Genomic DNA, 11,003 nt, shown 5'->3' with positions numbered 1-11,003 from the left:
ACTAAAAGAACAAAAAAGTCGGTCGAAAGATGAAAATTGTATTATTTCGTTTTCTTTTTCCATCTATTATTCTTAAGTAAGAATAGATAGAGAGACCTCTTTCTCTCTCTCTCTGAATCTTGAGATTTGAACCTGAGAAATATTATATTAGTTAAAACCATCCCTTCCTTTCCCTATTCGTGTCAACAAGACAGCCACTTTTCTAAGTAATAAAGTTGGGGCCCCGGAATCGAATTCATCAACCTGGCAAACTGACCAGTCCTCTCCAAAACACCGACACGTTGCCCGTGTCTACATACAGGACACTCCTTGACAATAGCAAAGTTACAGACCAGAATCGATCTGATCAATTGGACCGAGACTCGTATAGTCACCCCAAGCAGTACACATGTCATTGAGCGCACGCGGCATATTCGTAGGTACATCATTTGGTCGTTCCTAAAAGTATCGCAGGGGAAACCATTAGTATATCAACACTCGGCCCCCCCCTCAAAGAGAACTTTGTCCAGGTCCAAAAAAGAAAACTCACCAAGAGATTAATATACAACCCACCGCTGACGTGCCAAGCAATGTGACAATGGAAGGGCCACATTCCAGGATTATCCGCGTCGAACTGCATGACGATATAACCAGGGATCCCGCTCTCGGCTGGTCGCAGAAGCTGCGTGTCTCGTCGTGTGGGATTGCTGGGATTGAGCACGGTGCCGTCCCAGGTGCCGACGCCCTCGGCCAGGACGTGCATGTTGTGTCCGTGCAAGTGCATCGGATGCGACACTGGAGTCAGATTGTTGACAATGACACGGACGCTGCTCGCGTTGCCCAAGTCGTAGACGTTCCATTCTTCGGGGTACTCGAATGTGCTGTTGGGCGAGGTGGCGAGTTCCTGAGCCCGGAACAGTGCCGGGTCGTTGTAACAAGTTCTGAAGGTGCTGTTGTTCATGGTCCAGACGAGACTGCCCGTTGCGTTCACACCAAAGTTCACGTCAACCTGAACTTCCTTGGCCGGGTTGCTGGGAGGGGTGATCTTGAAATATGGCTCTGCCGTGCTGAGGTCGTCATTGGCGCAGCCGTCAGTCGTGTCGGTCCACGCCGTGCTGTTGGGCTTGAAGTCGGTATTGGCGTTCTGGTAATACACCATTGCGTAGCCATACGGTTGATTGGAGAGCGAACAGTTGCTAATGACGCTTCGCATCCAGAAGGAGTCATGGGTGCCAGCGGTTGCTTCGACGATGACATCCGCGCGTTGACCCACGCCCAGCGTCACGATCTCGGTCGTGTACGGTTGGATGGGCACAAAGTCGTAGGCCATGACGGTCAGTTTGTGGTTGTCGATGCTGAATTTCTGGATCCCTTCGGCACCGGCGTTGATTAGGCGAAGTCGGTATTTCTGGCCCCTTGTAAACTGGAACTTCGCATACCCAGCATTCAGTGTGCATGTGGTGTCGTTCGCGACAAGATTACAGTCATACGTACCCTTTCCATTGATCAAGTTGTTGTCTGAAAATGGGGCAACTTTACTGAGATCGGTGCCCATCACTTCCTCAACAATATCGTAGTATTCCCTGTGATAGTAGTCGGTGAGAAGGACTGGTCCGAGATCCACGTCGTAATTGGCATTCGCAGGCCCATGAATGATGATGGCTCCAAACAACCCAGCTGCATATTGCGCAGAGTAGTGAGCATGGTACCACGAGGTGCCGTACAGATCAGCGAGGTATGAGTAGGTGAACGTGGCACCTGGGGCGATCGGGCATTGCGTAATACCCGGAACGCCATCCTCCCACGGAGTACCTTGTTGCAGCAGGCCATGCCAGTGAAGGGAAGTGCCCTCCTTGGGTCCCGAGATCAAGTTCGTCACCGTAACTTCGATAGTATCGCCCCAGTTGGCCTCGATCGTCGGTCCTGGAAACTGACCGTTGATGAGGATGACATCGCGCTCAACTCCATCAGGCGCCAGAACCCCACGCTCCAAGACAAAGTTATAGCTTCGAACAACGCCAGTCTTGGGGGGATTGGTGTAAGGATTGGTATTGTTTGCTGTACGTGATCCCCAAGGATAGGTCTTTATCGGGCCGCTCCCCCCTGGTGAGCCACCGTTTGACGAACCTCCATTCGGTGAACCGCCGCTTGGTGAGCCGCCGCTTGGTGAGCCGCCGTTCGGTGAGCCGCCATTATAGACACCCTTTGGACCAGGAGCCCCAATAAAGGCCGGGAACTTGGGAGCTCCTCCCTGCCCCTTGATTGGAATCGTGCCTAAAAGCCCTTTGCCGTTTGTCTGCGACTGGGATAGACGCCATTTGCCGCTTGGGATATTCCATGGATGAATGGGCTTTTGGAAAGGAAAGGCCGTTGGGAAGATTATGTCTGAGATCGACTTTGGCAGTTGGGTGGTTAGGGTTTCTGAAGCCGTCGTCGTCGTCGTCGTCGTCGACGACGAGTTCAGTGTCGAGATGGCTGTGCTGTTGTACCAAGCCGTCGTCGAGGAAGGGCGATACCACGAGGTCGAACTTGTGATCGATGAAGGCGACGTCGATGTAGATGAAGCCCCCGCGGCAAAATTGGTGATCAGCAAGAAAACAAACAATTCAAGCAGGGCAAACGAATGAGCCTGCATCTTGATGCCAAACGGAACAAAAAACAAAGAAGGGAAAGACAAATGGAAACCAACACTGCCTCCCAAACGAGTGAGAGAGGTCAGCGATAGCAATCAACAGCAAGTCGAGTTAACGAGAGACTCGAAGGAAACAATTTGCAATGAGAAAATGAAAAGAATAACGCAAGACTACGAGGTAAGCATGGGCCTGGCATGCTCAAAACCATCTGATGGCAACAGGCGAAGGCCAGCCAGCCGCGAGACAGCCGTGTCACTTTGTGGAGCACGCCTCCCGCGTATGGGTCTTGAGAGACAGAGAGTATCATAGTGAGCCCGAGCTAACGTCAGCCACAATAACAAGGCAGCTCTGGCCCTTTCCTACCTCTGTTATCAGTGATCAACGATCATTGATCACAAACATTGATGCCGTGACGGGTTTCAGCGAGGCTAAGCGATTGTGGCTATGGACCATGCTTGTCAACCCGGCCAGGACAGCAGTAGTAGTTGTACGGCACTATTGTCAGTTGATCTCCAGAATGCTGGGTCGCCCATCCGTTACTCCTACTCGTACTGGGAGTCTTTGTCTGCGGGGATCCTAACCGGCTTTCACTAGGAAGGCTGAGGCTAACACTTTTGACAACGAGTTTGACGTGGAGGAGGCGGAGATATTGAATCTTGACGGGTGGCCGCCCCTTAAAAAAAGACCTGGTCATATTTTGAGCGCACTTTAGCCGTCTGAATATGAGGCGCGCCATCAAAGATCAGGCAGAAGGAGCTGGATGGCTTTTTGCTCACTAAAACAACGAGAGTAACCCCTGAGTGGCTGCAGTTTCGAGACCGGGGGGGTGTACTGAAGAAAAAGTTTGACCATCGCGGGATGATCTGTCGACGGTTGGGTTCGTAGCCGAGGCTAGATCTTGCGCTTGACTGCAATCTTGACTGGGGACGAAAGCTTCACCAGGCTTGAAGAGGCTTAGATTGACGCTTGTCTCGAAAACCCTTTGACCTCGAGTCCACGCGTAGGGGCCTGGCCCATGGGCCCGTGGGCGACCATTGACGCTCGAGATCGGTTAGAGAAGCGCGTTTCTGTTTAAAGAAACATGCAGAGAGGATCCGTCTCCGCGGACAGATCTCACATAACCCGCTGATGTTGTCCTATGGCCAATGTGCTGCCAGTTGGTTGTAGTAAGTCTAAGCGTTACGAGCTCCTGGCCGCTTCCAGTTTGCACTCATATAATGAGGACATTTAAATGAGCAGATAGACCTCGTGTGGCCTGGCTCTCATATTGAGGTCCGACTGTGATTGCTTGATATATATAGAGTTGACTCTGTTGGACGTGGAAATCAGAATAATCTCTCCATGCCCCACGTCGGCAATAACATGTCAAGGTAACTTTGTGCCTCGTACTCAATTTGCCTTTGTCGAAGCCGCGAGACAGTGCGAATACGAGATTGATATTACTCCGAAAGCTTCTGACTTCGTAGTGGGTCAACGACTCGCGAAGTCATCAAGAACAAATCCAGGCCGCTCTTTGTCGCAGGCTGCGAGCCAATTGGAATCATTACATAGACGGTTTTGTTGGCCTGCAGAGGCCACATGCTCACGCCGCGTCCACTCTATCTTCCGTAACGTTTCAGCTCAAGCCATCGTAGGGGCGGGAAGACTAAAGCTGCCCAGGAAAACCCGACGTAGTTGCCCATATCGGCGCCATATTCACCGACCAATTTAGAAATTGGTCCAGTGTACCAAACCTGAGCCATGCAGAGAATCGCGCCCGCCCAACCAATCAGAAATGCCACAAGGGCTGCAAGACCGACTGGAAGCTTTTCTCTGCGGTTCCACAGATGCCAGTCGTAGTTTGATGTTTTTGCTTTTCGAAATATGAGGAACTCTTCAAGGAGAATCGCTACCCATATGGCGACCCAATACCCCATCAACGCGAGAAAATTAGTAAAGATGACGCCCAGGTTGTTGCGTCCGGCTAAAGCGCATACAGTGTAAATTACGACACCAAGAGTGTTCCAGATGACTCTCGGGACGCTGTCAAAGTACCGATTGAGCATCTGGAAGTCAACTCCAGACGAATATGTCGGTGGGATCATGTTCGCAATACCGCCCAATGCAGCAATGACAGCACAGAATTTTCCAAAATTGCCCAATGGAGAATAGGCTTCGACCAGTAAAGCCCCCGACCCTGAACCGCCCTGTGAATTGGTCCATGCGTTCATGTATGCTTCAGACTTGTAAATGCCCGAGGCAATTCCTGCCCCCAGCACGAAGGCAAAAGTGAAGGAAAGTGTTAGACCCAATAATGTCATGGTGAAGATTAATGGTCGTGAAGTCGTAGTTGGCCAGTAGACGAAGTAATCCATTCCGAGACCAGAGTACGTAATGGCAGCAGAGACGCAAATCGAGAAAAAGGATAGCCGGTTGCCAGTGACAGTACGGCTATCTCCCACGCTGGGTGTCGTCGTGTCGAACTGTTTGGCCGCCACACCGTACAAGATGGAGAAAACGATGAGCTGTGGCAACCAGGCAAAGCGTTCGTAGTAATGAAACACGGCGATCCCAAACGTCGTAACCGCCCAAGTGATGACGGCGACAATAACAATACCGACGACCACAGACATCGATCCATTCGGGGACACGGCCGAGAGCACCTGCCCAGCAATGATGGCCACCAGTAGAGAGTAGCCGAGCATGACAACGATGTTCAGAATGACAATCAACTTGCTGGGATACCAGCCCATGGCATATCTTCCCCAGACCATTGTCCGGATGCCGGAAACTGGTCCCCACGTTGCGATCCAGGCCACAGGCAGGGAGCCCAAGAGAGCGCCCAGAGCAGCACAAAGTGACGAGTCTGTATAGGACAGCTCGTACACAGCCGGGCCTAGCATGCCCAACGTCACGTTGTTTATAGCCAGATTGATCGAAGTCCACAGCACAAAAACTTGGAGGTAGGTAAACCACGAGTGGTGCTGTTTCTCGTGATCTTCTACTCTTTGTATCCCTCGAGTCTCGATGTTGTACTTGAGCAGAATATGCTCGAACAATCGAAGCCGTGCAGCGAACCGGGCGGTCACGGACAGGTCAGCAGGTCTGTCGTCGTCGGACGCATGGTAGCCGGAAACAGGGGTCGTTGGCTGAGGTGATGGCTGCGTTTGCGCCTTCTCGGCGTCGAAACGATCGGCTTGACTGGCCATAGGGAAGAATCGAGAGGCAGGTGGTTAAATTGCGGCGGAAATCTACGACCAGAAGTAAGCATAACAGCCTGCGACAGGCGACAAGGACTTTGAGATGCTGCAATAAACCGACCTTCGCCAATGCAAGCGCAGGGACGAGGAGGGTCTACCATGCAGGCGCCCAACGGGGTATGGAAGGACCGCAACTCAACGGAACCGGACGAACAGCTGTTCATGCACATTGACTATACTTACCAAGATATGCTGGACTCGAATGCAGTGCAGCCCTCCTATCACCGGCGGGGGAGGTGCTCGCCGCGGTCACTGATGCAAGCAGAGAGCAACTCGACGCACAACGACGGTGGCGATGAATGGTGAAAAGAGCGGTGGAGCCGTGACTCTAGTCGCCGTCCAAACGAGGTTGTGCAACGATGAGATCCAACTCTTTGAGCCCTCGAGGGCGTGGTTAGTGGTACAGGGAAAAGGCAGACACCAGGCAAAAGAGAGAGCACAGCACACGAAAGGAACGAATATGAACGTGCCCAAGCAAGGAAAACGAATCGGTGAGTCACCGTCGACGTCGAAATGTGGCCATTATGTGTATAGACTGGACTGGACTGGACCTGGTCGGTCGCAGTCAGTGCGGGCGGAAGGGCGCAGAAAAAAAAAGCCAGAAAGGCGAGCGAGGAAGAAATAAATTGGGAAAGATTTAGGTAATGACTCTGTACTCCGCAGGCACAGCGGAGAAAGCCAGGTACGACTGATAAGAGTGTACGAGCGTACTGTATTGTATTGCACATGTGACGATAGCGATAACGATAACATCAAGGTGACTTCGGAGGGCGGGGAAACGATTCTCCTCTGAGAAACTCCCTTGCTACGGTGGCGCTCAACAATACGAGTGTGCACACCTTTGCTGTTCTCAATCAAACACCCTCGCCAGACCCCTTGGCCTCGTTTTAATCCTGGAGCGGCATCCTTTTCTTTTTCCACGTCTAGCCTTATCGATGTCCTCCGTATCGAGAATGGAAATGGCAATCGCGCGTGCAGAGGCAGCTGCTACAGCATGTAACATGCCCGCTCGTGCAGCCAGGAAGATGCCACTGTCACATCCTCGAGAGCACAGATGCAGCCCAGGCTTACACAGCTGCGGATCTGGTGCCTTAACATCAAGGGCTGGCATGCCAGCCGACACCCACCTAGGCAAGACTCCCGGGCTACTAAGGCCCAACCAATCCTCGCCATACAAATCTCTGCGGCGACACAGGTCGGCAAGCACCTCGTGATTGGCACACGCACCGTCGCATGGTTGACAGATTGCTGAGGTGCTTGGGTGACCCCGGCCTGGCAAGCATGTTCGGTCTCGATCTGTCTGCGGTTTGGAGCGCATGAATTCGTTATTCGACAGGCACCATGGCCAGCCTCATCATTTAGAAACCCAGTAGCGTTAATTATTGCAAACAAATCCTACCACTGACCGGTGGCAATCATATCCAGCGCTCCTCCCATGCATTCTGGACGTCCCGACACAAGACAGAGTAGAGGTATCTTTCAAGCCGAGGAAAAGCCCGTCAATTCTGTAACCTGAGAAAGCACGATACACTTTGGTGTCCAACCCAACGCCTTCGCTTCATGACAAGTGAGATAATCAACTGCGGGCTCAGCCGTTCCTGAAATGCTCTCGCGCATACTGCTCGCATGCCTGACAATGTCGGTTAATAAGCAGAATTAGGCAGAATTACGTGGGGCCAGAGCATACTTTTGCTGGCTTGCCGAGCTTCTGCCCGATCGCTTTCCATTTGTTTGCATCGTATTCTTTGATGGCTTCGCGCAGGGCTGCGGACTGGACGAGGTTAGTTCCGGTGACATACAAGATGAGCGCGAACCTTGCCTCGTCTTCAGCAAACTCTGCGTAGTGCATGTCCTTGAGTTGAGTTAGCCTGCTCTGGTGAGTTTGAGGCTGCCGACACTTGCCTTGTACCAATGTTTCTTCACGCTTCCTTCTGTTCGCGCAGGAAAGGACTATGAGACGTGAGCATTGTAATCGAACAGGAACGCACAGGCCCGAATACTTTTGCAATCTCGCTCCAACTGTGACCCGCATCTCGCATTTGCTTTAGGCGTTGTTCCTCCTGCGGCGTCCACGGAGTGTTGGTGCGACTGCGCTTTTTGCCCGATTCGTCGCTCAGCAACGCATTGATGGGCACACCGGGCACACTGGGTGTGGTCGATGGTGATTCTGGTGGCAATCCTGTTTGCGGGGGTAAGGTGTTCAACTTGGGACTCGGCGTAGCTCGACCACGCTTTCGAGGATTGCCTGGGTCCGTTGCTGGCATCAGGAGAGGCTCAGAATTTGGCTTGGGCGCCAGCGGCGTCTGAGGCGCCGACACCTCCTTGTTGGCCGCATTGGACGACGTTATGGGCTGTGTCTGCTTCTGCTTTTTCGGCGGTGGTGGACTCCTAGCAGAGTAGAATGTCAGGGCATGTTTAAAGCAGTCGTGGCTTGAAGTCTGGCGAAAGAGCCCGAACCAGCAGTAGTAGCAGCTTCTTCTCCAGGAGGGGGTTGGAGTATGGAGGTACCACGCAGCAGGGGGAGAAACTTACGACATAGCGTCCAGATTGTAGCTGGCAAGTAGAGGTTTGAAGTCGGCCGATTAAGGCTTCGGCACACTCATCAATATCCTGGAAGAGCCTCCTTGGGCAGGACTAGCCACAGGAGCACGCGTTGCCGAGGAATGGCAGTCGTGGTATCAGAGTCAAACTGTCCAGGTCGCACAGCAGCGGCTGGCTGGTAAGGTTAAACCGAAGGGCAGCGTTTCCTTCTGCCTCTCACGGCTCCGCTCGCAAGAGGAGCAAGTGGTAGGGCAAGGCCAGGCAGAGTTATGCGCGCAGGGTGCGGTGTGACCGAGGAGGAGTGAGACCAAGAGGGTCAAGCCAATGAAGATATAAGGGCGAAGTCAAAGTAGTAGTAGTAGTAGTAGTAGTAGTAATAGTAGGAGTAGTAGTCAAGCTGGAAGAGATAGTGCGACGGTCATGCAAAGTCCAGCGACGCTCGCCCATCCACCAGCGAATTTATTTTATTTTCCTGTGGTTTTCGGCCCCGCGACTTGCAGTGAATACTTTGACCATTCAGCACATCAAGTCAAGCACGACAGGGAGAGCGTGAAGGCGTGCTGATCATCAGGGTTAGTTGGCTGTCTCCCCGGTAGCTGGAACGACACTGACGAGGGTCAACAGCTGTTCAGACGACAGGCACCAGGCCGGGTATCTGGCAGTAGCAGTCAAAGGAAGCTAGATCGGATGGTGGGAGTAGATTGAGGTAGCAGTAGGCTGGCAGTGAAGGGTACTGTAGTCAGTCCAGATGGGTGAAGCACTTGGACCAAGAGGGAAAGGAGGAGTGCCGCCGGGCGACCAGGGCTACGGTAAGGGGGATGGAGCAGAGAGAATAATGAGACCGATCATGTCCCAGAATTCCCAGTGGTGGCAGTGTCGTTATGTATCTATCCACGACAGGATACGAGCAGGGTGTTCAGGGTCCATGCTGATTGAGAAGAGGCTGCTGCGATTGACTGAGAGCGTGTCGAGCATGGCATGGACAACAACGAGAGACATGACGCCACAAGAACGGGGATGGTACAGGAGAGGCCAGTGGGCCTGGGAGGAACAGCATGTACAGTACAGCAGTAGCTCGAGGGTGCGACGAAGGAGAGGAGGGAGAATTGGCACTGATGGCGGAGGTGGGCACCACGTCGAGCGGGGCTGGAGTGACTTGGAGACACACACTCACTCGCCCACTGCATGGTTGGGGCCGGTCGAGGCGAAGGCTGAAGGAAATGTCCAGGGTCAGATGGACATGTAGACAGGAATACACCCGACGAGACGGCGAGGTAGCGAAGGTCGCCAAAAGAGAACAGTCAATGGGAGGGCGAGGAGGCGCCAGCCTATTGCGGGGTATTGACGCCAGCAACCAAGCTAGACATGGCTAACTAGTCGCAGTACACAGTGATCAGACGAGCGCAGAGCATGAGACAGACAGTTGTCCATGCCAGATACGAGCAGACGAGGGGGCACAGGAAGCAAAGGGCCGTGGGAAGGGGAAGGCGAAGGGAAATTGAGCCACCACCACAAGACACTAAGTTAACTACCTGTACGGAGTAATGAGCTGTTGCTTGCAGCGACCGGGGGCGCATTTTGGGTACATTTAGGGCAGGGTGTACCGAGGTACAGACCACCGCAGGTCTCGGTACCTATACTCCGTAGGTAGAGATGAGTGCCTCGCCGTGTGCGAGTACAAGGATGTACTGCATGTTCACTACGGCGGGAGTGTGGCTACTTTTTCCCTCGTCGACTCGTCACTATCTGGACCTTCCCAAGTAAGGTAGGTAACCGCTGCTCCTGATCCTGGCGGCTTGCTAGACATGAAGTCATGTACGGCTAGATTCGTAGGTGGCGTCGGTGCCAGGTGATGATTGACCCAGATCCCAGATTCAACAAGTGTCAACCGTTGGAAATGGACTACCTCGTACAATGGGGCTTTTAGACGAATGGTGGTACGGGGTCATGACGCTGTTGGTGCTTTCTGGGTAGCTGATGTACTGTACCTAAATCGTAGTGGCCCTAACTAGATCTAACCCAGTCCCAGGCGACGACGGGCACTGTCGGCGGCGGGAGGTGGTTGGTCGGGGGCTCCCATAGGCGCAGAGACGTGGAAAAAGGATGCCCATGGCCGCCCCGCAATAAAGAATGGTGCCCGTGCCGAGCTGTGTCTGTCCAACCCTCGTACCCCCTGGTCCTTTGAGTGAGCTATTGATCCTTCGCCCACTCCAAGTGACGTGGAGATGGCTGGGTGAACAGTAACAACGTTGTGACGGGGCTCAAAACGGGTCATTGTTGATGTCCGCATGATCGGAGACGCCGACGATCCCAGAAGATACAACTGTCCGTTACCTTCCCGTAGGTGCCTACCTACAATAGGTATGTAGAGGCCCCCCCTCGGGCCCGTTGGCTAGAGCTCTCACTAGGCTCGCCAGGCTCTGTGGGAAAGCGTGGAGGGCTCGTCTGGGGATCCCAGGACTGACGACTTTTAGGTTCTTACTTCCGTGCCGCGCAGCCTCATACTCGTACGTGTTGTACACCGAAGAGAGTCGAGAACGACTTCGACCTTCACAACTCCACAGCATCGTCCTTTCTATATCTCTTCGCCGTCTCTTATGTTGCTCGTCCC

The 11,003-nt window shown here is 53.2% G+C and overlaps 3 protein-coding genes across 3 annotated transcripts; all 3 read right to left on the bottom strand.

The window, feature by feature from the left end:
* Positions 1-324: 324 nt before the first annotated feature.
* Positions 325-2,614, bottom strand: PV08_03596 (uncharacterized protein; the record flags this gene model as incomplete). The annotated part of the gene is made up of 2 exons (XM_016377948.1): positions 325-438; positions 530-2,614. The coding sequence occupies 2 exons, from the start codon at positions 2,612-2,614 to the stop codon at positions 325-327; spliced, it is 2,199 nt and encodes a 732-aa protein (XP_016239518.1).
* A 1,596-nt stretch (positions 2,615-4,210) lies between these two features.
* Positions 4,211-5,800, bottom strand: PV08_03595 (uncharacterized protein; the record flags this gene model as incomplete). Its single annotated transcript, XM_016377947.1, has 1 exon — positions 4,211-5,800. One exon carries the CDS (start codon positions 5,798-5,800, stop codon positions 4,211-4,213), a length of 1,590 nt encoding a protein of 529 aa, XP_016239517.1.
* Positions 5,801-7,439: 1,639 nt separating this feature from the next.
* On the bottom strand, positions 7,440-8,388 carry PV08_03594 (uncharacterized protein; the record flags this gene model as incomplete). Its single annotated transcript, XM_016377946.1, has 4 exons — positions 7,440-7,481; positions 7,539-7,703; positions 7,840-8,239; positions 8,384-8,388. 4 exons carry the CDS (start codon positions 8,386-8,388, stop codon positions 7,440-7,442), a joined length of 612 nt encoding a protein of 203 aa, XP_016239516.1.
* Positions 8,389-11,003: the final 2,615 nt, after the last annotated feature.

The sequence above is a fragment of the Exophiala spinifera genome, assembly GCF_000836115.1.
Source record: "Exophiala spinifera strain CBS 89968 unplaced genomic scaffold supercont1.2, whole genome shotgun sequence".
NCBI classification, from domain to species: Eukaryota; Fungi; Ascomycota; class Eurotiomycetes; order Chaetothyriales; family Herpotrichiellaceae; genus Exophiala; species Exophiala spinifera.
This window is presented reverse-complemented; position numbering and strand designations above follow the sequence as displayed.